Source organism: Lucilia sericata, unplaced genomic scaffold (genome assembly GCF_015586225.1).
Source record: "Lucilia sericata isolate MDLA Ls3-8-SP2 unplaced genomic scaffold, ASM1558622v1 Contig000270F_arrow, whole genome shotgun sequence".
Lineage (NCBI taxonomy): Eukaryota > Metazoa > Arthropoda > Insecta > Diptera > Calliphoridae > Lucilia > Lucilia sericata.
In genome coordinates this window covers 186862-210299 of record NW_023994295.1, presented here as the reverse complement: position 1 = coordinate 210299, position 23438 = coordinate 186862, and the positions used below count along the sequence as shown (strand labels likewise).

At 31.6% G+C, this 23438-nt stretch overlaps 8 protein-coding genes across 8 annotated transcripts; 2 read left to right on the top strand and 6 right to left on the bottom strand.

The window, feature by feature from the left end:
• The first annotated feature begins 199 nt into the window (after nucleotides 1-199).
• LOC119603024 (male accessory gland serine protease inhibitor-like) lies at nucleotides 200-641 on the top strand. Its single transcript, XM_037954876.1, has 2 exons — nucleotides 200-311; nucleotides 373-641. Exons 1-2 carry the CDS (start codon nucleotides 242-244, stop codon nucleotides 579-581), a joined length of 279 nt encoding a protein of 92 aa, XP_037810804.1. The 5' UTR covers nucleotides 200-241; the 3' UTR covers nucleotides 582-641.
• Nucleotides 642-2527: 1886 nt separating this feature from the next.
• LOC119603026 (kunitz-type serine protease inhibitor conotoxin Cal9.1a-like) lies at nucleotides 2528-3031 on the top strand. Its single transcript, XM_037954880.1, has 2 exons — nucleotides 2528-2648; nucleotides 2723-3031. The coding sequence occupies exons 1-2, from the start codon at nucleotides 2552-2554 to the stop codon at nucleotides 2944-2946; spliced, it is 321 nt and encodes a 106-aa protein (XP_037810808.1). The 5' UTR covers nucleotides 2528-2551; the 3' UTR covers nucleotides 2947-3031.
• A 2688-nt stretch (nucleotides 3032-5719) lies between these two features.
• LOC119603016 (male accessory gland serine protease inhibitor-like) lies at nucleotides 5720-6286 on the bottom strand. The gene is made up of 2 exons (XM_037954870.1): nucleotides 6057-6286; nucleotides 5720-5988 (listed from the first exon to the last, which is right to left on the bottom strand). Exons 1-2 carry the CDS (start codon nucleotides 6121-6123, stop codon nucleotides 5807-5809), a joined length of 249 nt encoding a protein of 82 aa, XP_037810798.1. The 5' UTR covers nucleotides 6124-6286; the 3' UTR covers nucleotides 5720-5806.
• A 2111-nt stretch (nucleotides 6287-8397) lies between these two features.
• On the bottom strand, nucleotides 8398-8818 carry LOC119603020 (male accessory gland serine protease inhibitor-like). Its single transcript, XM_037954873.1, has 2 exons — nucleotides 8708-8818; nucleotides 8398-8644 (listed from the first exon to the last, which is right to left on the bottom strand). The coding sequence occupies exons 1-2, from the start codon at nucleotides 8772-8774 to the stop codon at nucleotides 8460-8462; spliced, it is 252 nt and encodes an 83-aa protein (XP_037810801.1). The 5' UTR covers nucleotides 8775-8818; the 3' UTR covers nucleotides 8398-8459.
• Nucleotides 8819-9205: 387 nt separating this feature from the next.
• On the bottom strand, nucleotides 9206-9699 carry LOC119603010 (male accessory gland serine protease inhibitor-like). Its single transcript, XM_037954863.1, has 2 exons — nucleotides 9495-9699; nucleotides 9206-9440 (listed from the first exon to the last, which is right to left on the bottom strand). Exons 1-2 carry the CDS (start codon nucleotides 9559-9561, stop codon nucleotides 9256-9258), a joined length of 252 nt encoding a protein of 83 aa, XP_037810791.1. The 5' UTR covers nucleotides 9562-9699; the 3' UTR covers nucleotides 9206-9255.
• Nucleotides 9700-12611: 2912 nt separating this feature from the next.
• Nucleotides 12612-13117, bottom strand: LOC119603011 (male accessory gland serine protease inhibitor-like). Its single transcript, XM_037954864.1, has 2 exons — nucleotides 12958-13117; nucleotides 12612-12895 (listed from the first exon to the last, which is right to left on the bottom strand). Exons 1-2 carry the CDS (start codon nucleotides 13022-13024, stop codon nucleotides 12711-12713), a joined length of 252 nt encoding a protein of 83 aa, XP_037810792.1. The 5' UTR covers nucleotides 13025-13117; the 3' UTR covers nucleotides 12612-12710.
• Nucleotides 13118-13587: 470 nt separating this feature from the next.
• Nucleotides 13588-14427, bottom strand: LOC119603012 (U-actitoxin-Avd3r). The gene is made up of 2 exons (XM_037954865.1): nucleotides 14114-14427; nucleotides 13588-14048 (listed from the first exon to the last, which is right to left on the bottom strand). Exons 1-2 carry the CDS (start codon nucleotides 14244-14246, stop codon nucleotides 13783-13785), a joined length of 399 nt encoding a protein of 132 aa, XP_037810793.1. The 5' UTR covers nucleotides 14247-14427; the 3' UTR covers nucleotides 13588-13782.
• A 3850-nt stretch (nucleotides 14428-18277) lies between these two features.
• Nucleotides 18278-19136, bottom strand: LOC119603033 (tissue factor pathway inhibitor). Its single transcript, XM_037954891.1, has 2 exons — nucleotides 18858-19136; nucleotides 18278-18796 (listed from the first exon to the last, which is right to left on the bottom strand). Exons 1-2 carry the CDS (start codon nucleotides 18955-18957, stop codon nucleotides 18396-18398), a joined length of 501 nt encoding a protein of 166 aa, XP_037810819.1. The 5' UTR covers nucleotides 18958-19136; the 3' UTR covers nucleotides 18278-18395.
• Nucleotides 19137-23438: the final 4302 nt, after the last annotated feature.

The window sequence follows — 23438 nt, the reverse complement described above, 5'->3', positions numbered from 1 at the left end:
TAAAAAAGAGTAAAATTAATCGGTAATTTAACATGGATCTAAATGTGTTGTGCCGATATAGTGTATATATGCCAGACAAATTTTAATTCTAAATGGAAAATTTTCTATTTAAACGGAAAATGAATTCGTTCAACTTAAAATTGGATACATCAATGAAAAAAATATTCATAGTATGTAAATGTTAAAAATCATTTTAGATATTCATATATTTAAAACAACTAAATTAACAATCACGTACAATATGAACCATCATATTTTAGTTTTTCCTTTAGTATTTATATTAACTTTAGCGTTAGAAGATTTTAAAAGTGGTAAGTTTGTAACTTTTCATAATTTTTTCGATATTCTAAATATTTGAATACACATTTTTAGAGAGTTGTTACGAGAAGCCTTTATTTTCACCGAAAGAGTGTTTCGGCAATTTTACCACCTGGTCTTATATGAATGAAACTAATACTTGCGAAAAATTTATTTATACTGGTTGTATGGGTAATGCAAATCGATTTGATAGTGAAGAGGAATGTATAGAAATGTGTGTCGAAAGGTCTAATACAGAAGATGAGAGCGATGATGGACCATAGGTGTCATTTGAAATATTTATAATAGATTTTAACTTATTTTGAAAATAAAACTAAAAAGATTTCAAACAAAATTATTCGGCTGAAGTTCCAATATTTGTTCTAGTTTAGTTCTAGTTCAGTTCTAGTTCAGTTCTAGTTCAGTTCTAGTTCAGTTCTAGTTCAGTTCTAGTTCAGTTCTAGTTCAGTTCTAGTTCAGTTCTAGTTCAGTTCTAGTTCAGTTCTAGTTCAGTTCTAGTTCAGTTCTAGTTCAGTTCTAGTTCAGTTCTAGTTCAGTTTTAGTTCAGTTTTAGTTCAGTTTTAGTTCAGTTTTAGTTCAGTTCTAGTTCAGTTCTAGTTCAATTCTAGTTCAGCTCTGGTTCAGTTCTAGTTCAGTTCTAGTTCAGTTCTAGTTCAGTTCTAGTTCAGTTCTAGTTCAGTTCTAGTTCAGTTCTAGTTCAGTTCTAGTTCAGTTCTAGTTCAGTTCTAGTTCAGTTCTAGTTCAGTTCTAGTTCAGTTCTAGTTCAGTTCTAGTTCAGTTCTAGTTCAGTTCTAGTTCAGTTCTAGTTCAGTTCTAGTTCAGTTCTAGTTCAGTTCTAGTTCAGTTCTAGTTCAGTTCTAGTTCAGTTCTAGTTCAGTTCTAGTTCAGTTCTAGTTCAGTTCTAGTTCAGTTCTAGTACAGTTCTAGTTCAGTTCTAGTTCAGTTTTAGTTCAGTTCTAGTTCAGTTTTAGTTCTAGTTCAGTTCTAGTTTAGTTCTAGTTCAGTTCTAGTTCAGTTCTAGTTCAGTTCTAGTTCAGTTCTAGTTCAGTTCTAGTTCAGTTCTAGTTCAGTTCTAGTTCAGTTCTAGTACAGTTCTAGTTCAGTTCTAGTTCAGTTCTAGTTCAGTTCTAGTTCAGTTCTAGTTCAGTTCTAGTTCAGTTCTAGTTCAGTTCTAGTTCAGTTCTAGTTCAGTTTTAGTTTAATTCTAGTTCAGTTCTAGTTTAGTTCTAGTTCAGTTCTAGTTCAGTTCTTGTTCAGTTCTAGTTCAGTTCTAGTTCAGTTCTAGTTCAGTTCTAGTTCAGTTCTAGTTCAGTTCTAGTTCAGTTCTAGTTCAGTTCTAGTTCAGTTCTAGTTCAGTTCTAGTTCAGTTCTAGTTCAGTTCTAGTTTCAGTTCTAGTTCAGTTCTAGTTAAGTTCTAGTTAAGTTCTAGTTCAGTTCTAGTTTAGTCCTAGTTCAGTTCTAGTTCAGTTCTAGTTCAGTTCTAGTTCAGTTCTAGTTCAGTTCTAGTTCAGTTCTAGTTCAGTTCTAGTTCAGTTCTAGTTCAGTTCTAGTTCAGTTCTAGTTCAGTTCTAGTTCAGTTCTAGTTCAGTTCTAGTTCAGTTCTAGTTCAGTTCTAGTTCAGTTCTAGTTCAGTTCTAGTTCAGTTCTAGTTCAGTTCTAGTTCAGTTCTAGTTCAGTTCTAGTTCAGTTCTAGTTCAGTTCTAGTTCAGTTCTAGTTCAGTTCTAGTTCAGTTCTAGTTCAGTTCTAGTTCAGTTCTAGTTCAGTTCTAGTTCAGTTCTAGTTCAGTTCTAGTTCAGTTCTAGTTCAGTTCTAGTTCAGTTCTAGTTCAGTTCTAGTTCAGTTCTAGTTCAGTTCTAGTTCAGTTCTAGTTCAGTTCTAGTTCAGTTCTAGTTCAGTTCTAGTTCAGTTCTAGTTCAGTTCTAGTTCAGTTCAGTTCAGTTCGAGTTCAGTTCTAGTTCAGTTCTAGTTCAGTTCTAGTTCAGATCTAGTTCAGTTCTAGTTCAGTTCTAGTTCAGTTGTAGTTCAGTTCTAGTTCAATTTTAGTTCACTTCTACCTCAATCTCTCTTTGGTTAGGTAACTAAGTTAACATACATAATAATGAAAATAGTCCAAACAATGCTGTAAAATGTCATTATATGAATTATAATTAATGGAAAATTGATTAGTTCAACTTACGTAGATAACAAGAACAAATGTTTTATATTTTAAACATTAAACTGATTCTGAACTTCATGCCTTCAGCCACAAATACTAGCAATATGAAGATTTTAATTTTGTTACTGCCTTTTCTGTTCGTATTGACATTGGCCGAAGAAGATTTTAGAAGTGGTAAGTTCTAAAGACATATAAAAGGATTAAAATATTTTCATAAATAAATTCTTTATATATATTGCTAATTTTAGACAGTTGTTACGAGGAGCCGTTTGTTACCTCTTCTGAGTGTTCTGGTAGTTTTACAGCCTGGTCTTATATTGCTGAAACCAATAGCTGTGAGACATTTACTTATACAGGTTGTTTGGGTAATGATAATAGATTTACTTCTGAGAAGGAATGTGAAGAATTGTGTGTTGAAAGTCCCAATACAGAGGGGGATGAAGAACATGAAAGAATAATTCTTCATATGTGAAATATAATTACAAATATATCAACGAAATATAATTTTCTATTAAATTTGTCTGTAATATTCAGTTGAATAAAATATAAAAAAAAAGGTTTAATTCGTATCGATTATATATTAACACAAAGAAGCAGATTTGGCCGATTTAAAAGGTACTAAAAATGGATCGTAATACATAATATCTATATAATTAATAGGCAAGACGATTTTTTGTGACCCCTTTTACTCTTACCGTATACATCTGATCTTGGCAAAAAATATATCATTTTAAAGGTATTTGTTCACAGATGTGCACAATATATATATTAATGAGATCGTTTCAGAATTTTAGGAGCTATAAGCGTTTAAAGTTGTTACTAATACATAGAAACAATAGTCACACGTACGTATTCTTGAATTTAAAAACAAACAAAGCATGAAACAAAACAAAAAAGTAAACAACACGGCTTTTTGAAAAAAAGAGAGAAGAGTGCAGAAACGTTTAACTTCTCTGTTGCTGTTTTCTTTTTGTATTTTGCATGATATTTGTTTTTGTTGTTTTTAATAAGATTTTTGTAAACAAATAAGTATGTAAACCGGCTCAGGCAATGCGAAAATAGGATTTTATTGTTTTATATTTTTGTGTAAAGTGCTAAATTGTGAATGAGATAATGATCTATTTTGTTATAATAACGTTACGATTGTTACCAAATCGAATATTTTTATAAGAAGTAGGACTTCAGTTTTATATTTAGAGTTTTCGATTGAAGGTTTTTCGTTATTTAAACTTTTCAAAATAATTAAATTGAAGGACTTTCCTGAGGAAACAACGAACTGGGAATATAAAAACATGTGTAAATAATGCTTGGGGACACCTCAAGATATGCCAAAAAATGTACTGATATTGGTGTTTGACCTGGAAAAATATTGGTAGGACATCAGTACCGGAATTCAGTAATTTTTTTCATTTTAAGTATTGATATCGTAAAGTAATGACAAATATCGGTTACATTAACGAATTTTCAATTCCCTAACTTTTTAACGACCGTAGAATATTTTAAAAATAAAGATCGGAAAACTATAAGAATGTCAAAAGTTATGTATTGATACATAATTATTAGTTTTGATTGATTTGGAAGATTTAAATGATGGATTAACGAATTGATTCAGTGTCAGTAAGTAATAAAAAAAGCCTGTATAAAATATATGTAAATAAAGTTTAGTTCGGCATGCCGGTACATGATACACCGCAATAAATGGATAGGTTAGGTATATCGCTTATATGCAGGTATGTACAGCGAGGATTTGATGATATTCTTCTTTTTTGGGTTATTCTAACCAATTAGGAAATAGTAGTGTAAAGTGAAAACTGTAAGTTGAATAGGTGATGGTTATATGCTATATACAAATAGATAAAACTGCTAAATATAAATCATGTCTTTTGGGATGAAGAGTGTTTAACCGTACTTAGCAATTCATCGTTTATTTAATAAATGTAGGTCTGCTGAAGTCTTTGTCGAGTGTTATAAGGGAGAATTTATATATCATATACTTGATGGAAGGACTACTAATGACATCCAAATAAAATTTATTTATAATTAGATAAGACATTATTTATTTTAAATATTTTTATTGTTTTGACAAATTATTTAGAACATTTCCACTCTGTATTTTGAGCAGCTAACATATCTTGGTGTGTACAGTAGAGTACTCCAGCATTGTGAACGTAGCGTAAATATGTAGGGGATAATAAGTCGATAGAGGAAATTTTCGTTATTTATTATTTTTAAAATAGTTGAAATACTTTTGTAAAACAAGTTGTATAACTAATTTTGACAATTGAGGTTTTGAACTTCTGATGGGACTTTTACCAAAAACCCATCACATTTTCTAAAAGAAAACATTAATCAATGCAAATTATAATAATATCAATAAAGTCAATTTTTTACCGCAGATTTGAACTACAAAAAAAGGGTTTTATTTTAGCATATTTATGCATTTTTTCCAGCATAGGTTCTGGTCGAATTTCGACCGCTGGCCGAACTCTAGTTATTATTTAATGATCAATTAAATTAATTTGAAATAATTTAATCAATTTAAATTTATCAGAATGCCAAAAACTATGCATTACATTTTATGCGAACAAATTTAAAAATAAATTTATAAATTTGAAGGGAGTTAATAAAAATTAGTTTTTAGAAGAATTTTGGTCTTTAACAGAATATCTTTTATTATAAAATTTTTCAGTTAAAACTTGTAGTTTTAGTGAAAATTCAAATTTGGGTTTTCGAATGATTGAGTTTTTTTATGAATACATAATATGAAAAAATTACTTTTTTTCTTAAATTAAATTTTTTAGTAAAAATATAAATTCTTAGAAAAAAAATTCAGTTCTAGTTCAGTTCTAGGTCAGTTCTAGTTCAGTTCTAGTTCAGTTCTAGTTCAGTTCTAGTTCAGTTCTAGTTCAGTTCTAGTTCAGTTCTAGTTCAGTTCTAGTTCAGTTCTAGTTCAGTTCTAGTTCAGTTCTAGTTCAGTTCTAGTTCAGTTCTAGTTCAGTTCTAGTTCAGTTCTAGTTCAGTTCTAGGTTCTAGTTCAGTTCTAGTTCAGTTCTAGTTCAGTTCTAGTTCAGTTCTAGTTCAGTTCTAGTTCAGTTCTAGTTCAGCTCTAGTTCAGTTCTAGTTCAGCTCTAGTACAGCTCTAGTTCATTTCAGAAAACGTATTGGTTTAGAATTCACACAATTTGCTAAAATTTCTGAAATGCATTAACAACTTTTTTCAAATAAATCAATAGAAACAACCATAATTTAAACTTTTAAATATTATTTATATTTATAAAAAAAATCACACGCACTTTCCGTTTTAAATTAAAAAACTAAAAATTTCTTATAATTTATTCCTTGCACATAGTTTCGCATTCCTTTTGAGAATTGAAACGGTTAAGATTGCCACCGCAACCGCCATAGATGAATTCAACACATTCGTTGGTAGCGGAATTGTAAGACCAGGATGGAATGTAAGCAGCACAAGCGATAAGACCATTACCGTCGGCGGAATGTTTCAAGCCACAGGCAGCTGAAAAAAATCGACAGAATTGTAAGAAAAATGTCTTGAAATACATATGTATTTACCATAAATCTTACCATTTTTAATAGCAACGGCAGAGGAAACCAAAGCGAAGATGGCGAACAATAAAGCGAAGATTTTCATTTTTAAAGTTTAATTTTTTTGAGAACAACTTTCAACAAAGTTTAGTTTTAGACTGATTTCAAAATTTGTAGATTTAAAAACTTTTATAGGAAAAGATTAAACTTAAGCATCACAAAATATTGTTTTTGGGGATTTTGTACAAATTATTTATTTACTGTTTAAATAAATACATAAATATAAGATTAATTTACACATTTATATATAAATTAAAATAAATATTACTGATTGTGTGTGTGTGTGTTACTGTTTGTTTTCAAAGATCGCGTGTACATGTCTGTATGTCATTATTTAGTTTTTCGATTAGAGATTTTTGATAACGCTTCTTACTAAGTGAAAATACGTGTCAGATTTTAACTAGAATTATGTTTTTTTTTATTAAATATACATAAACTTGTTTGTTGTGTATTTGTTTTAGTATTTATGTTTTAAGAAGTTTTTAATTTGAAAAATAAATAATAATCTTCTTCAAGGACAAGTTTAATGTTCTTTAATTTTATTTAAATTAAAAAAACTAGAAATAACGCCAAAAGTTAATTGGTATTTTTATTGTTGTTGTTTAAATTTGACCCTTTATGGCACCCCCAATTTTAAAATTTCTCAACTTTGCCCAAAAACATTTAAATGATCTTAGTCTGATTTCTAAGTTATACAACTTTAAATGAATGTATCCAGAGGTAGAAAACATATTTAGATAAGAAATTCCCTAACTATCACAAGATACGCTTCTGATTTCCAAGAAGATTTTTTTATATAAAATTTTATGTTATTTATATATGTTAATAATTTTAAACAACATTATTAACATTTTTATAAATTGTATTTATTTTCTTCATAAATATAATGGCAAAAGTTGTGTTGCTAATAATTTTACTAGAAAATTAACACATTAACAAATTTCAAAACATGCTAAGATGCAGAGAGAGAGAGAGAGAGAAAAAAAACTAGGCCATTTCAAAACACTCTTTGATTTTCAGGTATGAGGGACGAGCGATAAGTAATAAAACCCACACATTAGATCAGAAATGGAAAATTTAAAGAGAGTTCAGATTCAGTTCTAATTCAATTTTAGCTCAGTTCTAATTCAGTTCTAGTTCAGTTCTAGTTCAGTTCTAGTTCAGTTCTAGTTCAGTTCTAGTTCAGTTCTAGTTCAGTTCTAGTTCAGTTCTAGTTCAGTTCTAGTTCAGTTCTAGTTCAGTTCTAGTTCAGTTCTAGTTCTAGTTCAGTTCTAGTTCAGTTCTAGTTCAGTTCTAGTTCAGTTCTAGTTCAGTTCTAGTTCAGTTCTAGTTCAGTTCTAGTTCAATTCTAGTTCAATTCTAGTTCAGTTCTAGTTCAGTTCTAGTCAGTTCTAGTTCAGTTCTAGTTCAGTTCTAGTTCAGTTCTAGTTCAGTTCTAGTTCAGTTCTAGTTCAGTTCTAGTTCAGTTCTAGTTCGTTCTAGTTCAGTTCTAGTCAGTTCTAGTTCAGTTCTAGTTCAGTTCTAGTTCAGTTCTAGTTCAGTTCTAGTTCAGTTCTAGTTCAGTTCTAGTTTCAGTTCTAGTCAGTCTAGTTCAGTTCTAGTCATTCTAGTTCAGTTCTAGTTCAGTTAGTTCCGTTCTAGTTCAGTTCTAGTTCAGTTCTAGTTCAGTTTAGTTCAGGTTCTAGTTCAGTTCTAGTTCAGTTCTAGTCAGTTCAGTTCAGTTCTAGTTCAGTTCTAGTTCAGTTCTAGTTCAGTTCTAGTTCAGTTCTAGTTCAGTTCTAGTTCAGTTCTAGTTCATTTCTAGTTCAGTTCTTAGTTCAGTTTCTAGTTCAGTTCTAGTTCAGTTCTAGTTCAGTTCTAGTTCAGTTCTAGTTCAGTTCTAGTTCAGTTCTAGTTCAGTTCTAGTTCAGTTCTAGTTCAGTTCTAGTTCAGTTCTAGTTCAGTTCTAGTTCAGTTCTAGTTCAGTTCTAGTTCAGTTCTAGTTCAGTTCTAGTTCAGTTCTAGTTCAGTTCTAGTTCAGTTCTAGTTCAGTTCTAGTTCAGTTCTAGTTCAGTTCTAGTTCAGTTCAGTTCAGTTCTAGTTTAGTTCAGTTCTAGTTCAGTTCTAGTTCAGTTCTAGTTCAGTTCTAGTGCAGTTCTAGTTCAGTTCTATTTCAGTTCTAGTTCAGTTCTAGTGCAGTTCTAGTTCAGTTCTAGTTCTAGTTCAGTTCTAGTGCAGTTCTAGTGCAATTCTAGTTCAGTTCTAGTTCAGTTCTGGTAAAAAAAAATTGGTCCAATGATTAGTCTATGGACCTAATTATAATAAGATTTTTTTTGTTTGCGATTTGTTCTAAATACAAATAATTCAACTAAAGAAATATTTCTTTAAGAGAACAAATAATTATTATTCCTTGCACATAGCTTCACATCCTTCCAATGTATCGAAACGGTTGTCATTACCACCGCAACCGCCAAAGACGAATTCAACACATTCGTTAGTAGCAGAGTTATAGGACCAGGATGGGAAATAAGCATGACAACTATAGCCATCCTCATAACCATCCGCGGAATGTCTTAAGCCACAAACAGCTAAAGGTATAACGAAAATAAATATTTTAATAATTATTAGAGAATTGAAGACAAAAAGCTTACCATTTCTAATAGCTGTAGCTGAGGAAACCAAGGCAAAGAGGGATAAAATTAAACCAAAGATTTTCATTTTTCAAGAACAACTAAACTTGAATGTTTAAAAGTGTTTATGCATATGATGCAAATTTCTAACTGGTCTGTGATTTAAATCAATTATTTATTTATACTGTTCAAATACATACATATATAAGCAATATCGTGCATTAACAAATACATACATGCATATAAAATAAAGATTATCGAAAATACGTGGTTATCAGACAAGAAATTTCGATTCACAAATACGGAATCTCTAAAAACCAAAAGCTTTATTAAACAAATCAAATATTGAGTGAAATCTCGAGCTTAAGTGGAAGATTAGATTTTTAGCAAAAAACGGACATTTATAGGGCCTTATTTATAAACATTTATTAAAGGTCTATAAAATAATTTTTTATATAAAATTTGTCGATAAACCTTTAATACATGTTTGTAAAATAGTCAGAAATTAGAAATTAGTCATTAATTTTTATTAAACAATTTCTTTTTATTAAAAAAAGCTATAGAAATATTTATTCCTTGCACATAGCTTCACATTCTTGAAGAGAATGGAAACGATTGGCATTACCACCACAACCGCCAAAGACAAATTCAACACACTCGTTGTTATCAGCTTTATATGACCAGGATGGAAAGTAAGCATCGCAGGAAAAACCATCCTCATTACCATCCATAGAATGTCTCAAACCACAAACAGCTAAAATATAAAACAAATAAATTATTCAAAATATTTTAAGCCATTTTTTCTTACCATTTTTAATAGCAGCAGCTGAAGAAATCAATGCCAAAATGGCAAAAATTAAGGCAATGATTTTCATTTTTTTCAAAAGCTAAAGGTTTTTAACTTTTCCTAAACTTAAATGTTTAAAAACTGATATGAATATGATACAAAAGCAAAATATGCACTTCAATTTATTTGGGGTTTTCATCAATTATATTATTTCTCTTTAAAAAAATTATTTTAAATACAAAGTACATACATACATACGTATGTAGGTAAGTTTGAGATAGAGCTCATTGAAAATATGTACGTGACTGATAAGGGATACCAAACAAGAAATTCGAAATTTATAAAAAAAATCAGCTCTAGTTCAGTTCTAGTTAAATTATAGTTCAGTTTTAGTTCAGTTCTAGTTCAGTTCTAGTTCAGTTCTAGTTCAGTTCTAGTTCAGTTCTAGTTCAGTTCTAGTTCAGTTCTAGTTCAGTTCTAGTTCAGTTCTAGTTCAGTTCTAGTTCAGTTCTAGTTCAGTAGTTCAGTTCTAGTTCAGTTCTAGTTCAGTTCTAGATCAGTTCTAGTTCAGTTCTAGTTCAGTTCTAGTTCAGTTCTAGTTCAGTTCTAGTTCAGTTCTAGTTCAGTTCTAGTTCAGTTCTAGTTCAGTTCTAGTTCAGTTCAAGTTCAGTTCTAGTTCAGTTCTAGTTCAGTTCTAGTTCAGTTCTAGTTCAGTTCTAGTTCAGTTCTAGTTCAGTTCTAGTTCAGTTCTAGTTCAGTTCTAGTTCAGTTCTAGTTCAGTTCTAGTTCAGTTCTATTCAGTTCTAGTTCAGTTCTAGTTCAGTTCTAGTTCAGTTCTAGTTCAGTTCTAGTTCAGTTCTAGTTCAGTCTAGTTCAGTTCTAGTTCAGTTCTAGTTCAGTTCTAGTTCAGTTCTAGTTCAGTTCTAGTTCAGTTCTAGTTCAGTTCTAGTTCAGTTCTAGTTCAGTTCTAGTTCAGTTCTAGTTCAGTTCTAGTTCAGTTCTAGTTCAGTTCTAGTTCAGTTCTAGTTCAGTTTTAGTTCAGTTCTAGTTCAGTTCTAGTTCAGTTCTAGTTCAGTTCTAGTTCAGTTCTAGTTCAGTTCTAGTTCAGTTCTAGTTCAGTTCTAGTTCAGTTCTAGTTCAGTTCTAGTTCAGTTCTAGTTCAGTTCTAGTTCAGTTCTAGTTCAGTTCTAGTTCAGTTCTAGTTCAGTTCTAGTTCAGTTCTAGTTCAGTTCTAGTTCAGTTCTAGTTCAGTTCTAGTTCAGTTCTAGTTCAGTTCTAGTTCAGTTCTAGTTCAGTTCTAGTTCAGTCTAGTTCAGTTCTAGTTCAGTTCTAGTTCAGTTCTAGTTCAGTTCTAGTTCAGTTCTAGTTCAGTTCTAGTTCAGTTCTAGTTCAGTTCTAGTTCAGTTCTAGTTCAGTTCTAGTTCAGTTCTAGTTCAGTTCTAGTTCAGTTCTAGTTCAGTTCTAGTTCAATTCTAGTTCAGTTTTAGTTCAGTTCTATTCAGTTCTAATTCAGTTCTAGTTCAGTTCTAGTTCAGTTCTAGTTCAGTTCTAGTTCAGTTCTAGTTCAGTTCTAGTTCAGTTCTAGTTCAGTTTAGTTCAGTTCTAGTTCAGTTCTAGTTCAGTTCTAGTTCAGTTCTAGTTCAGTTCTAGTTCAGTTCTAGTTCAGTTCTAGTTCAGTTCTAGTTCAGTTCTAGTTCAGTTCTAGTTCAGTTCTAGTTCAGTTCTAGTTCAGTTCTAGTTCAGTTCTAGTTCAGTTCTAGTTCAGTTCTAGTTCAGTTCTAGTTCAGTTCTAGTTCAGTTCTAGTTCAGTTCTAGTTCAGTTCTAGTTCAGTTCTAGTTTAGTTCAGTTCTAGTTCAGTTCTAGTTCAGTTCTAGTTCAGTTCTAGTTCAGTTCTAGTTCAGTTCTAGTTCAGTTCTAGTTCAGTTCCAGTTCAGTTCTAGTTCAGTTCTAGTTCAGTTCTAGTTCAGTTCTAGTTCAGTTCTAGTTCAGTTCTAGTTCAGTTCTAGTTCAGTTCTAGTTCAGTTCTAGTTCAGTTCTAGTTCAGTTCTAGTTCAGTTCTAGTTCAGTTCTAGTTCAGTTCTAGTTCAGTTCTAGTTCAGTTCTAGTTCAGTTCTAGTTCAGTTCTAGTTCAGTTCTAGTTCAGTTCTAGTTCAGTTCTAGTTCAGTTCTAGTTCAGTTCTAGTTCAGTTCTAGTTCAGTTCTAGTTCAGTTCTAGTTCAGTTCTAGTTCAGTTCTAGTTCAGTTCTAGTTCAGTTCTAGTTCAGTTCTAGTTCAGTTCTAGTTCAGTTCTGGTTCAGTTCTAGTTCAGTTCTACTTCAGTTCTAGTTCAGTTCTAGTTCAGTTCTAGTTCAGTTCTAGTTCAGTTCTAGTTCAGTTTTAGTTCAGTTCTAGTTCAGTTCTGTTCAGTTCTAGTTCAGTTCTAGTTCAGTTCTAGTTCAGTTCTAGTTCAGTTCTAGTTCAGTTCTAGTTCAGTTCTAGTTCAGTTCTAGTTCAGTTCTAGTTCAGTTCTAGTTCAGTTCTAGTTCAATTTTAGATCAGTTCTAAATCAGTTCTAAATCATTTCTAGTTCAGTTCTAGTTCAGTTCTAGTTCAGTTCTAGTTCAGTTTCTAGTTCAGTTCTAGTTCAGTTCTAGTTCAGTTCTAGTTCAGTTCTAGTTCAGTTCTAGTTCAGTTCTAGTTCAGTTCTAGTTTAGTTCTAGTTTCAGTTCTAGTTCAGTTCAGTTCTAGTTCAGTTCTAGTTCAGTTCTAGTTCAGTTCTAGTTCAATTCTAGTTCAGTTCTAGTTCAGTTCTAGTTCAGTTCTAGTTCAGTTCTAGTTCAGTTCTAGTTCAGTTCTAGTTCAATTTTAGATCAGTTCTAAATCAGTTCTAAATCATTTCTAGTTCAGTTCTAGTTCAGTTCTAGTTCAGTTCTAGTTCAGTTCTAGTTCAGTTCTAGTTCAGTTCTAGTTCAGTTCTAGTTCTAGTTCAGTTCTAGTTCAGTTCTAGTTCAGTTCTAGTTCAGTTCTAGTTTAGTTCTAGTTCAGTTCTAGTTCAGTTCAGTTCTAGTTCAGTTCTAGTTCAGTTCTAGTTCAGTTCTAGTTCAATTCTAGTTCAGTTCTAGTTCAGTTCTAGTTCAGTTTTAGTTCAGAAATTTTATAAAAAACTATTTATTATTTATTTATATTGAGATTTTGATAAAATTCACAAAAAAATATATATTTTAATTATTTAAAAAAATTAAAAATTGCATTACAATTCATTCCTTGCACATATCTTCACATTCTTCAACATAATCGAAACGATTAGCATTACCACCGCAACCGCCATAGACGAATTTAACACATTCGTTAGTATCAGCATTGTATGACCACGATGGGAAATAAGCCATACAGCCTAAACCTTGCCCATTACCGTCCATAGAATGTCTCAAGCCACAAACAGCTAAAATATAAAACAAAATAACTCGTAAACAATTTTACAAAAATATTTTTAAAATAACTTACCATTTTTGACAGCGACAGCTGAAGAAACCAAAGCCAAAATGGCAAAAATTAGAGAAAAAATTTTCATTTTTTATAATTTTAAAACTTTAACGTTTGATTACGTTTGTGTAAATGATACATAATAGAAATATACATTCTAATTTGTATAAATATTTTAATCTATTATTTTGTTTTATAAAATAATTACATACTAGCTCATACTTTGCCACTAGGGATGCCAAACTAAAAATTTGTTAGACAAATCCGGTCAATGCTGAGTGTTGAAAGCGGAATTTTATGTTTGAAATATTCAAGTCCAGACTAGTTATAGTCTAGACTATTTATAGTTCGGATTATAGACCATAGCTTAGACTATAATTTGGAATATAGTATAGTATATAGTCTGGACTACATGATGGTCTAAAGTTTGGACCATAGACTAGTCTATATTCTGAACTATAATTAAGGTCTTTAAAATATGACATAGGAAAATATGATCAGAAATATAGAACTATTGAAGAGAATAATAATTTTTGATCGATCCCTTTCAAATAAAAATAATTAGAATTTGAACTGGAATTTCAAATCATTATGAAATCACTTATCTCAACAAACATTTTCAATAAATATTTCACTCCACATTTTAATAAATTTAATATAATAATGTTTTATTTACTTATTCGCATAACAAAAAAATATAACACAAACAAAATAAAACTTAATTGAGTTGAAAAAGACCTTATGACACTAAATTATCACACTCTACTTAATAATACTAATTAAAATAATCCAAATGAGAGAACGAACTCATTCGAATACATTTCACTTAAGAATTATCTCTCAACTTTAAGAAGAGGCAGTTTCAACTTTCTCTGTAGTAGTTGCAGTCTCCGTTTTGGTTGGCAAAACAGTGGTGTTCAAAACTTCATCATCTGAGTTTTGTTTATTTTCCAAAATACATTTTTGTTCACAATCTTCTTTAGTTTCGAAATTATTGGAATTGCCAGCACAACCGCCATAAATGAATTCTACACATTCACGTTTCTCCACATCGTAGGCGAAGCGATAGAAGAGAGCAAAACAGCGGCCGGTTTCCTTGGGTTGTATGCAGTCTGCAATATTAAGTAAATTACAAAAAATTAATATAAAAATAAATAAAAATAATTTAAATATTTACCTTCATTTGTGGGCAAAGCCACTTCAGTTTCTGAATCCTTCTCTAATTCAGTGACCACCGGTTCTACGGCGGCTGCCTTAATGGCCACCATCAAGCCGCACATGCTTACAAAGAAAATAGCAAAAGATTTCATATTGTTTGTAGGAGTTGAAGTTTCACTTGAGAATGCTAAACTTAAAATGCGTTTATTATTTGATCTAAACGTTATTAAATACTCAACGAAATGAAATCAGTCACACATTTCTGTTTTCGTTTTGTTAATAAATAAAATCAACATCGTTATTATTATTTTGTTTACTTTGTGATAAATTCATTTATCGTCGGTATTCTAGAGAAAATTTGCATAATTTCTACATACTACCTACATACACATACATGTACATTGGAGTACACTACATAGGTACTCAAAACAAATAAGTCTCAAAATTTCAAAACAAACTTTACCTATCACGTCTCTGTTTTTAATTTTTATTTTTTTTTTTCGCCCGCATACGGGAAGTATTACACTGAATTTTAAATATGTATGTATATTTAAAAGGTTTGTAGATCGTTCGTACAATTCATATTTATTCAAGTGATTTGATGACAGGTGTAAACTACACACAGGCGTATCAATATTCATTAGGTTTCTACATATTTTATCGTAAATGTAATTCTCATTTGATAGAGACTATTATTAATTGGCGTACTTTTAGTAGTAAACAAATATTTTCCAAATCTGATTAATGTTATGATTCTTTCTTTCATTTAATGACAAATGCTGTGAACCGTAATGTCACAAAAAGTCATACACACCACCCCTCAGTCAGGAATATAGTCTACTTCTAGTTCATTACTAGTTCAGTTCTAGTTCAGTTCTAGCTCAGTTCTAGTTCAGTTCTAGTACAGTTCTAGTTCAATTCTAGTTCAGTTCTAGTTCAGTTCTAGTTCAGTTCTAGTTCAGTTCTAGTTCAGTTCTAGTTCAGTTCTAGTTCAGTTCTAGTTCAGTTCTAGTTCAGTTCTAGTTCAGTTCTAGTTCAGTTCTAGTTCAGTTCTAGTTCAGTTCTAGTTCAGTTCTAGTTCAGTTCTAGTTCAGTTCTAGTTCAGTTCTAGTTCAGTTCTAGTTCAGTTCTAGTTCAGTTCTAGTTCAGTTCTAGTTCAGTTCTAGTTCAGTTCTAGTTCAGTTCTAGTTCAGTTCTAGTTCAGTTCTAGTTCAGTTCTAGTTCAGTTCTAGTTCAGTTCTAGTTCAGTTCTAGTTCAGTTCTAGTTCAGTTCTAGTTCAGTTCTAGTTCAGTTCTAGTTCAGTTCTAGTTCAGTTCTAGTTCAGTTCTAGTTCAGTTCTAGTTCAGTTCTAGTTCAGTTCTAGTTCAGTCTAGTTCAGTTCTAGTTCAGTTCTAGTTCAGTTCTAGTCAGTTCTAGTTCAGTTCTAGTTCAGTTCTAGTTCAGTTCTAGTTCAGTTCTAGTTCAGTTCTAGTTCAGTTCTAGTTCAGTTCTAGTTCAGTTCTAGTTCAGTTCTAGTTCAGTTCTAGTTCAGTTCTAGTTCAGTTCTAGTTCAGTTCTAGTTCAGTTCTAGTTCAGTTCTAGTTCAGTTCTAGTTCAGTTCTAGTTCAGTTCTAGTTCAGTTCTAGTTCAGTTCTAGTTCAGTTCTAGTTCAGTTCTAGTTCAGTTCTAGTTCAGTTCTAGTTCAGTTCTAGTTCAGTTCTAGTTCAGTTCTAGTTCAGTTCTAGTTTGTCAGTTCTAGTTCAGTTCAAGTTCAGATCTAGTTCAGTTCTAGTTCAGTTCTAGTTCAGTTCTAGTTCAGTTCTAGTTCAGTTCTAGTTCAGTTCTAGTTAAGTTCAAGTTCAGTTCTAGTTCAGTTCAAGTTCAGTTCAAGTTCAGTTCTAGTTTAGTTCTAGTTCAGTTCTAGTTCAGTTCAGTTCTAGTTCAGTTCTAGTTCAGTTCAGTTCTAGTTCAGTTCTAGTTCAGTTCTAGTTCAGTTCTAGTTCAGTTCTAGTTCAGTTCTAGTTCAGTTCTAGTTCAGTTCTAGTTCAGTTCTAGTTCAGTTCTAGTTCAGTTCTAGTTCAGTTCTAGTTCAGTTCTAGTTCAGTTCTAGTCAGTTCTAGTTCAGTTCTAGTTCAGTTCTAGTTCAGTTCTAGTTCAGTCTAGTTCAGTTCTAGTTCAGTTCTAGTTCAGTTCTAGTTCAGTTCTAGTTCAGTTCAGTTCTAGTTCAGTTCAGTTCTAGTTCAGTTCTAGTTCTAGTTCAGTTCTAGTTCAGTTCTAGTTCGGTTTTAGTTCAGTTCTAGTTCAGTTCTAGTTCAGTTCTAGTTCAGTTCTAGTTCAGTTCTAGTTCAGTTCTAGTTCAGTTCTAGTTCAGTTCTAGTTCAGTTCTAGTTCAGTTCTAGTTCAGTTGTAGTTCAGTTCTAGTTCAGTTCTAGTTCAGTTCTAGTTCAGTTCTAGTTCAGTTCTAGTTCAGTTCTAGTTCAGTTCTAGTTCAGTTCTAGTTCAGTTCTAGTTCAGTTCTAGTTCAGTTCTAGTTCAGTTCTAGTTCAGTTCTAGTTCAGTTCTAGTTCAGTTCTAGTTCAGTTCTAGTTCAGTTCTAGTTCAGTTCTAGTTCAGTTCTAGTTCAGTTCTAGTTCAGTTCTAGTTCAGTTCTAGTTCAGTTCTAGTTCTAGTTCAGTTCTAGTTCAGTTCTAGTTCAGTTCTAGTTCAGTTCTAGTTCAGTTCTAGTTCAGTTCTAGTTCAGTTCTAGTTCAGTTCTAGTTCAGTTCTAGTTCAGTTCTAGTTCAGTTCTAGTTCAGTTCTAGTTCAGTTCTAGTTCAGTTCTAGTTCAGTTCTAGTTCAGTTCTAGTTCAGTTCTAGTTCAGTTCTAGTTCAGTTCTAGTTCAGTTCTAGTTCAGTTCTAGTTCAGTTCTAGTTCAGTTCTAGTTCAGTTCTAGTTCAGTTCTAGTTCAGTTCTAGTTCAGTTCTAGTTCAGTTCTAGTTCAGTTCTAGTTCAGTTCTAGTTCAGTTCTAGTTCAGTTCTAGTTCAGTTCTAGTTCAGTTCTAGTTCAGTTCTAGTTCAGTTCTAGTTCAGTTCTAGTTCAGTTCTAGTTCAGTTCTAGTTCAGTTCTAGTTCAGTTCTAGTTCAGTTCTAGTTCAGTTCTAGTTCAGTTCTAGTTCAGTTCTAGTTCGTTCTAGTTCAGTTCTAGTTCAGTTCTAGTTCAGTTCTAGTTCAGTTCTAGTTCAGTTCTAGTTGTTCTAGTTCAGTTCTAGTTCAGTTCTAGTTCAGTTCTAGTTCAGTTCTAGTTCTTCTAGTTCAGTTCTAGTTCAGTTCTAGTTCAGTTCTAGTTCAGTTCTAGTTCAGTTCTAGTTCAGTTCTAGTTCAGTTCTAGTTCAGTTCTAGTTCAGTTCTAGTTCAGTTCTAGTTCAGTTCAGTTCAGTTCTAGTTCAGTTCTAGTTCAGTTCTAGTTCAGTTCTAGTTCAGTTCTAGTTCAGTTCTAGTTCAGTTCTAGTTCAGTTCTAGTTCAGTTCTAGTTCAGTTCTAGTTCAGTTCTAGTTCAGTTCTAGTTCAGTTCTAGTTCAGTTCTAGTTCAGTTCTAGTTAGTTCTAGTTCAGTTCTAGTTCAGTTCTAGTTCAGTTCTAGTTCAGTTCTAGTTCAGTTTCTAGTTCAGTTCTAGTTCAGTTCTAGTTCAGTTCTAGTTCAGTTCAGTTCTAGTTCAGTTCTAGTTCAGTTCTAGTTCAGTTCTAGTTCAGTTCTAGTTTAGTTCTAGTTTAATTCTAGTTTAGTTCTAGTTCAGTTTTAGTACAGTTCTAATTCAGTTTTAGTTAGTTACAGTTCAGTTCCACTTAAGTTCTAGTACAGTTCTAATTGAATTATAGTTCATTTCTAATAAATAGGAGATTTCAAATGCAGCTCAGGCAAAAATGTTCCACGAAATCAAAAATTTCAAAAAAATCTTCATTAAAAATATATCTACGCTTCTGAAAATGTATAAATCTATACTTTCTATATTTTACCCCAAGATAAGGGGAATTACCACCTAAAATTTAATGCAAATATTCAATGTCGTCACATACTCGCACAAACTACGTTCAATCAACTCGGTACGTATGCGTACGACACAATAAATACTTTTCGTACACAGAAAACGATTTAATTAACGAAATAAACAAATAATGTTTCGTGAGTCATACACGTACTTAGTTCCGATAAAAATTTAGTTAAAATTAATGTGTACAAACGATTTGAATTGAATTTATTTTAAATTTAAGACAGGTATTTTCCAATTGATCGTGTAGAGCTCATTCATTATTTTGTTTGAAGTAGTTTGTTTTATTAACCATTTTAAAAACGATTAGATTTTTGTGTAGTAGTTGTTCCGCTTCTTGATGTGGTAGTTTTTGTTCTGACTGTGGTACGTGCTGCCAATGGTTTCGGAGTTGTGGAGGAAGCTACAGCAGCACTAGTGGCCAATGTTTTTAAAGTATCCGATTTCAACTGTTTATTAGTAAATCGGCTAGACTCGGTGGTTGTTGAGGTAGCTGCAGGTTTTCCTGCTGCTGCTGTTGTCGTTGGTGATTTTTTACAAGCCGCTTCGCAAGTTTGTTTGAAACCGAATTTATTATCATTTCCCTTACAACCGCCAAATTTAAATTGTTCGCACGTATCGGTTTGGGCGTTATAATAAAAGCGATCTAAACTCATGCGACATGGGCCAGGCTCCATGGGTAATAAACATTTGGGATCTAGAAAATGTTTACGCATTTAATGATTTGTTTACTCATCAAAATCTATTAATTTGTTTACCTTGTTTTTTGTCATTGTTTGCTGCGTCATTTACACTTATCAGTAGTGATGAAAATATTGTTAATATGATTAAAATATCGAGTTTTGAACAAAAAAACATTTTGTTGTGTTTTTAATTAAAAAAAAAAAATATTGTTAAATTTTTTCCGTTTATGAAATGTTGTTATTTAGTCGTATGCTCTCTTAATCGTAATGCTGAATAACCACAGATAGTTCGTTCCAGTATCAATGATGTTGTCCAAATGTACAGATTAAATCAGCCACACGATACGTAGTTTGTGGTACGAATAATTTGTGCTTTCTCTCTCTCTCTTTAGCGAGATGTTTTGAAGCATACAGTGACAGTCATATTAGTAATTAAATAATTAATTTGGTTTAGTTGTCATTAATACGTCTTATAAATTACGCTGTATATTAGTGACTTGTATTTGTTACAATTTTGTAAATGATCTCCTCCAGGGCAACCAAAACAAAATTTATACGCTTTAAAACAGAATTTATACGCTTTATAGAATTGAACAAGAATTGAACTAGAATTAAACTAGAACTAAACTAGAACTGAACTGAACTAGAACTGAACTAGAACTGAACTAGAACTGAACTAGAACTGAACTAGAACTGAACTAGAACTGAACTAGAACTGAACCAGAACTGAACTAGAACTGATCTAGAACTGAACTAGAACTGACTTAGAACTGAACTAGAACTGAACTAGAACTGAACTAGAACTGAACTAGAACTGAACTAGAACTGAACTAGAACTGAACTAGAACTGAACTAGAACTGAACTAGAACTGAACTAGAACTGAACTAGAACTGAACTAGAACTGAACTAGAACTGAACTAGAACTGAACTAGAACTGAACTAGAACTGAACTAGAACTGAACTAGAACTGAACTAGAACTGAACTAGAACTGAACTAGAACTGAACTAGAACTGAACTAGAACTGAACTAGAACTGAACTAGAACTGAACTAGAACTGAACTAGAACTGAACTAGAACTGAACTAGAACTGAACTAGAACTGAACTAGAACTGAACTAGAACTGAACTAGAACTGAACTAGAACTGAACTAGAACTGAACTAGAACTGAACTAGACTGAACTAGAACTGAACTAGAACTGAACTAGAACTGAACTAGAACTGAACTAGAACTGAACTAGAACTGAACTAGAACTGAACTAGAACTGAACTAGAACTGAACTAGAACTGAACTAGAACTGAACTAGAACTGAACTAGAACTGAACTAGAACTGAACTAGAACTGAACTAGAACTGAACTAGAAATGAAGTAGAACTGAACTAGAACTGAACTAGAACTGAACTAGAACTGAACTAGAACTGAACTAGAACTGAACTAGAACTGAACTAGAACTGAACTAGAACTGAACTAAAACTGAACTAGAACTGAACTAGAACTGAACTAGAACTGAACTAGAACTGAACTAGAACTGAACTAGAACTGAACTAGAACTGAACTAGAACTGAAGAACTAAACTGAACTGAACTGAACTAGAACTGAACTAGAACTGAACTAGAACTGAACTAGAACTGAACTAGAACTGAACTAGAACTGAACTAGAACTGAACTAGAACTGAACTAGAACTGAACTAGAACTGAACTAGAACTGAACTAGAACTGAACTAGAACTGAACTAGAACTGAACTAGAACTGAACTAGAACTGAACTAGAACTGAACTAGAACTGAACTAGAACTGAACTAGAACTGAACTAGAACTGAACTAGAACTGAACTAGAAATGAAGTAGAACTGAACTAGAACTGAACTAGAACTGAACTAGAACTGAACTAGAACTGAACTAGAACTGAACTAGAACTGAACTAGAACTGAACTAGAACAGAACTAGAACTGAACTAGAACTGAACTAGAACTGAACTAGAACTGAACTAGAACTGAACTAGAACTGAACTAGAACTGAACTAGAACTGAACTAGAACTGAACTAGAACTGAACTAGAACTGAACTAGAACTGAACTAGAACTGAACTAGAACTGAACTAGAACTGAACTAGAACTGAACTAGAACTGAACTAGAACTAAACTAGAACTGAACTAGAACTGAACTAGAACTGAACTAGAACTGAACTAGAACTGAACTAGAACTGAACTAGAACTGAACTAGAACTGAACTAGAACTGAACTAGAACTGAACTAGAACTGAACTAGAACTGAACTAGAACTGAACTAGAACTGAACTAGAACTGAACTAGAACTGAACTAGAACTGAACTAGAACTGAACAAGAACTGAACTAGAACTGAACTAGAACTGAACTAGAACTGAACTAGAACTGAACTAGAACTGAACTAGAACTGAACTAGAACTGAACTAGAACTGAACTAGAACTGAACTAGAACTGAACTAGAACTGAACTAGAACTAAACTAGAACTGAACTAGAACTGAACTAGAACTGAACTAGAACTGAACTAGAACTGAACTAGAACTGAACTAGAACTGAACTAGAACTGAACTAGAACTGAACTAGAACTGAACTAGAACTGAACTAGAACTGAACTAGAACTGAACTAGAACTGAACTAGAACTGAACTAGAACTGAACTAGAACTGAACTAGAACTGAACTAGAACTGAACTAGAACTGAACTAGAACTGAACTAGAACTGAACTAGAACTGAACTAGAACTGAACTAGAACTGAACAAGAACTGACTAGAACTGAACTAGAACTGAACTAGAACTGAACTAGAACTGAACTAGAACTGAACTAGAACTGAACTAGAACTGAACCAGAACTGAACTGGAACTGAACTAGAACTGAACTAGAACTGAACTAGAACTGAACTAGAACTGAACTAGAACTGAACTAGAACTGAACTAGAACTGAACTAGAACTAAACTAGAACTGAACTAGAACTACAACTGAACTAGAATTGAAACTCATTACATCGTAGGAAAGCCTAGTTGTTACAATTTCATGAGAAATAAAAATGTCTTTTAAAATAATGTCAGTGAACTTTAAAATAATATATTTAAATGGTCATTATTTCAACTAATTATGGAATTTACGTTTGCATAAGAAAAAAGTAAATTGTTTTGTTTATCAGCAATCAGAGTATTGTTTTTTTTTTTTTTTTGAAATTATAATTTTGAATGCAAGGTACACATGAGTACGTGCAGTTCTTGAAATCAAATTATTTAAAATTTTTAAGGCGATAGAGACAGAAATTTCCACAAAATGAGAATCAATGCTAAAATACTTTCTAATTTTTTGAAGGTTGCAAGCCAAGAGATAATTTTTTGGAAAAAGAAAGATTTTAATATTATAATTTTAAATAATTGTTATAGATATTTTGGTTATAAAATATGACCTTTTAAATAATTTTACAAAGCCCTTCAATTACAAATGACTACAGATAAAGAAAATCATATTAGAGGTTGTTCAATGAACCTTGCTAATCAAAAACTATGTTTTACAATTTAATTAATTTAATCACATATTTTAAAAATAACTAAATCCAACAATAAAATTAACTAATTTGAAATGTTTTCACCCTTTATGTTTAAATGAAAACATTTTCAATTGAATAAAATTTAGGAAAATTGAAAAATTATAAAAATTATCTACCGTTGAATGTTATTGAAAATTATTTGGACATTTCATCAAAAAACAAACAAACGACCGCATATTTAATTTACTTGAAATAATTGAAAAACTTTAAAAATAATTAACTTTATAAATAAACTAGTATGTTAATAATTTATAATAAATATGTACACATATACAGACAAACATACATACTTACATTATTTACATACTTATTTATGTACATATGCTAAATATATAATATTAACATTGTCATGTATTCGTGTTTGTATGTTTGTATTTGTATATTTATCTATTTAATAATTTATATTATAATTTGATGATATTTGGCACGTTCCAAAGACACATTTAATTACTAAATTAGAAAATTTGTATGAGAAAATTAAATTTTAACAGCTTTTGTGTAGTAAGTTACAAATTGTTTAATAAACACGAAAGTATGTGTATGTGTAAGTATGCAAATAACAAATTGGACAATCTCTGTGTGATACACGATCTTAAAAAGTCCAACCATTTCAACATGTGACAATAACCCCTTAGCATTAAGCAACTAATGGTCCCCTAATGTTTGTTTGTTGACCCTTTACAATCAGTCTGGTTCACTTTATTTAACTCGAAAGAGTTAGTATTATAATATCATCTAGCATTCACTAGACCTCACTAAAACTACCGGGTTTCCAAATACTTACACTCCTATGCAAATTAAATATGTAAATTATTTTATATACTTATACATGCACACGTATTTGTACATGTGTATGTATCCGCTTTCTTATGTGTATGTCTGCTTTAGTTAAACATAAAATAGTCTTAAACTTATTTAATTAAAATTAATAAATTGCAACATTTATCTGCATTCCAATAGTGTTACGGAATATACAACAAGTGTTAATTATGTTAATGCAAAGTGCATACATAGATAATTGTGTTTGCAAAGTGGGAAACGGAAATAATGCACTTAAGTAGATAAAATGCAATAAATTTAAAATTTAATTA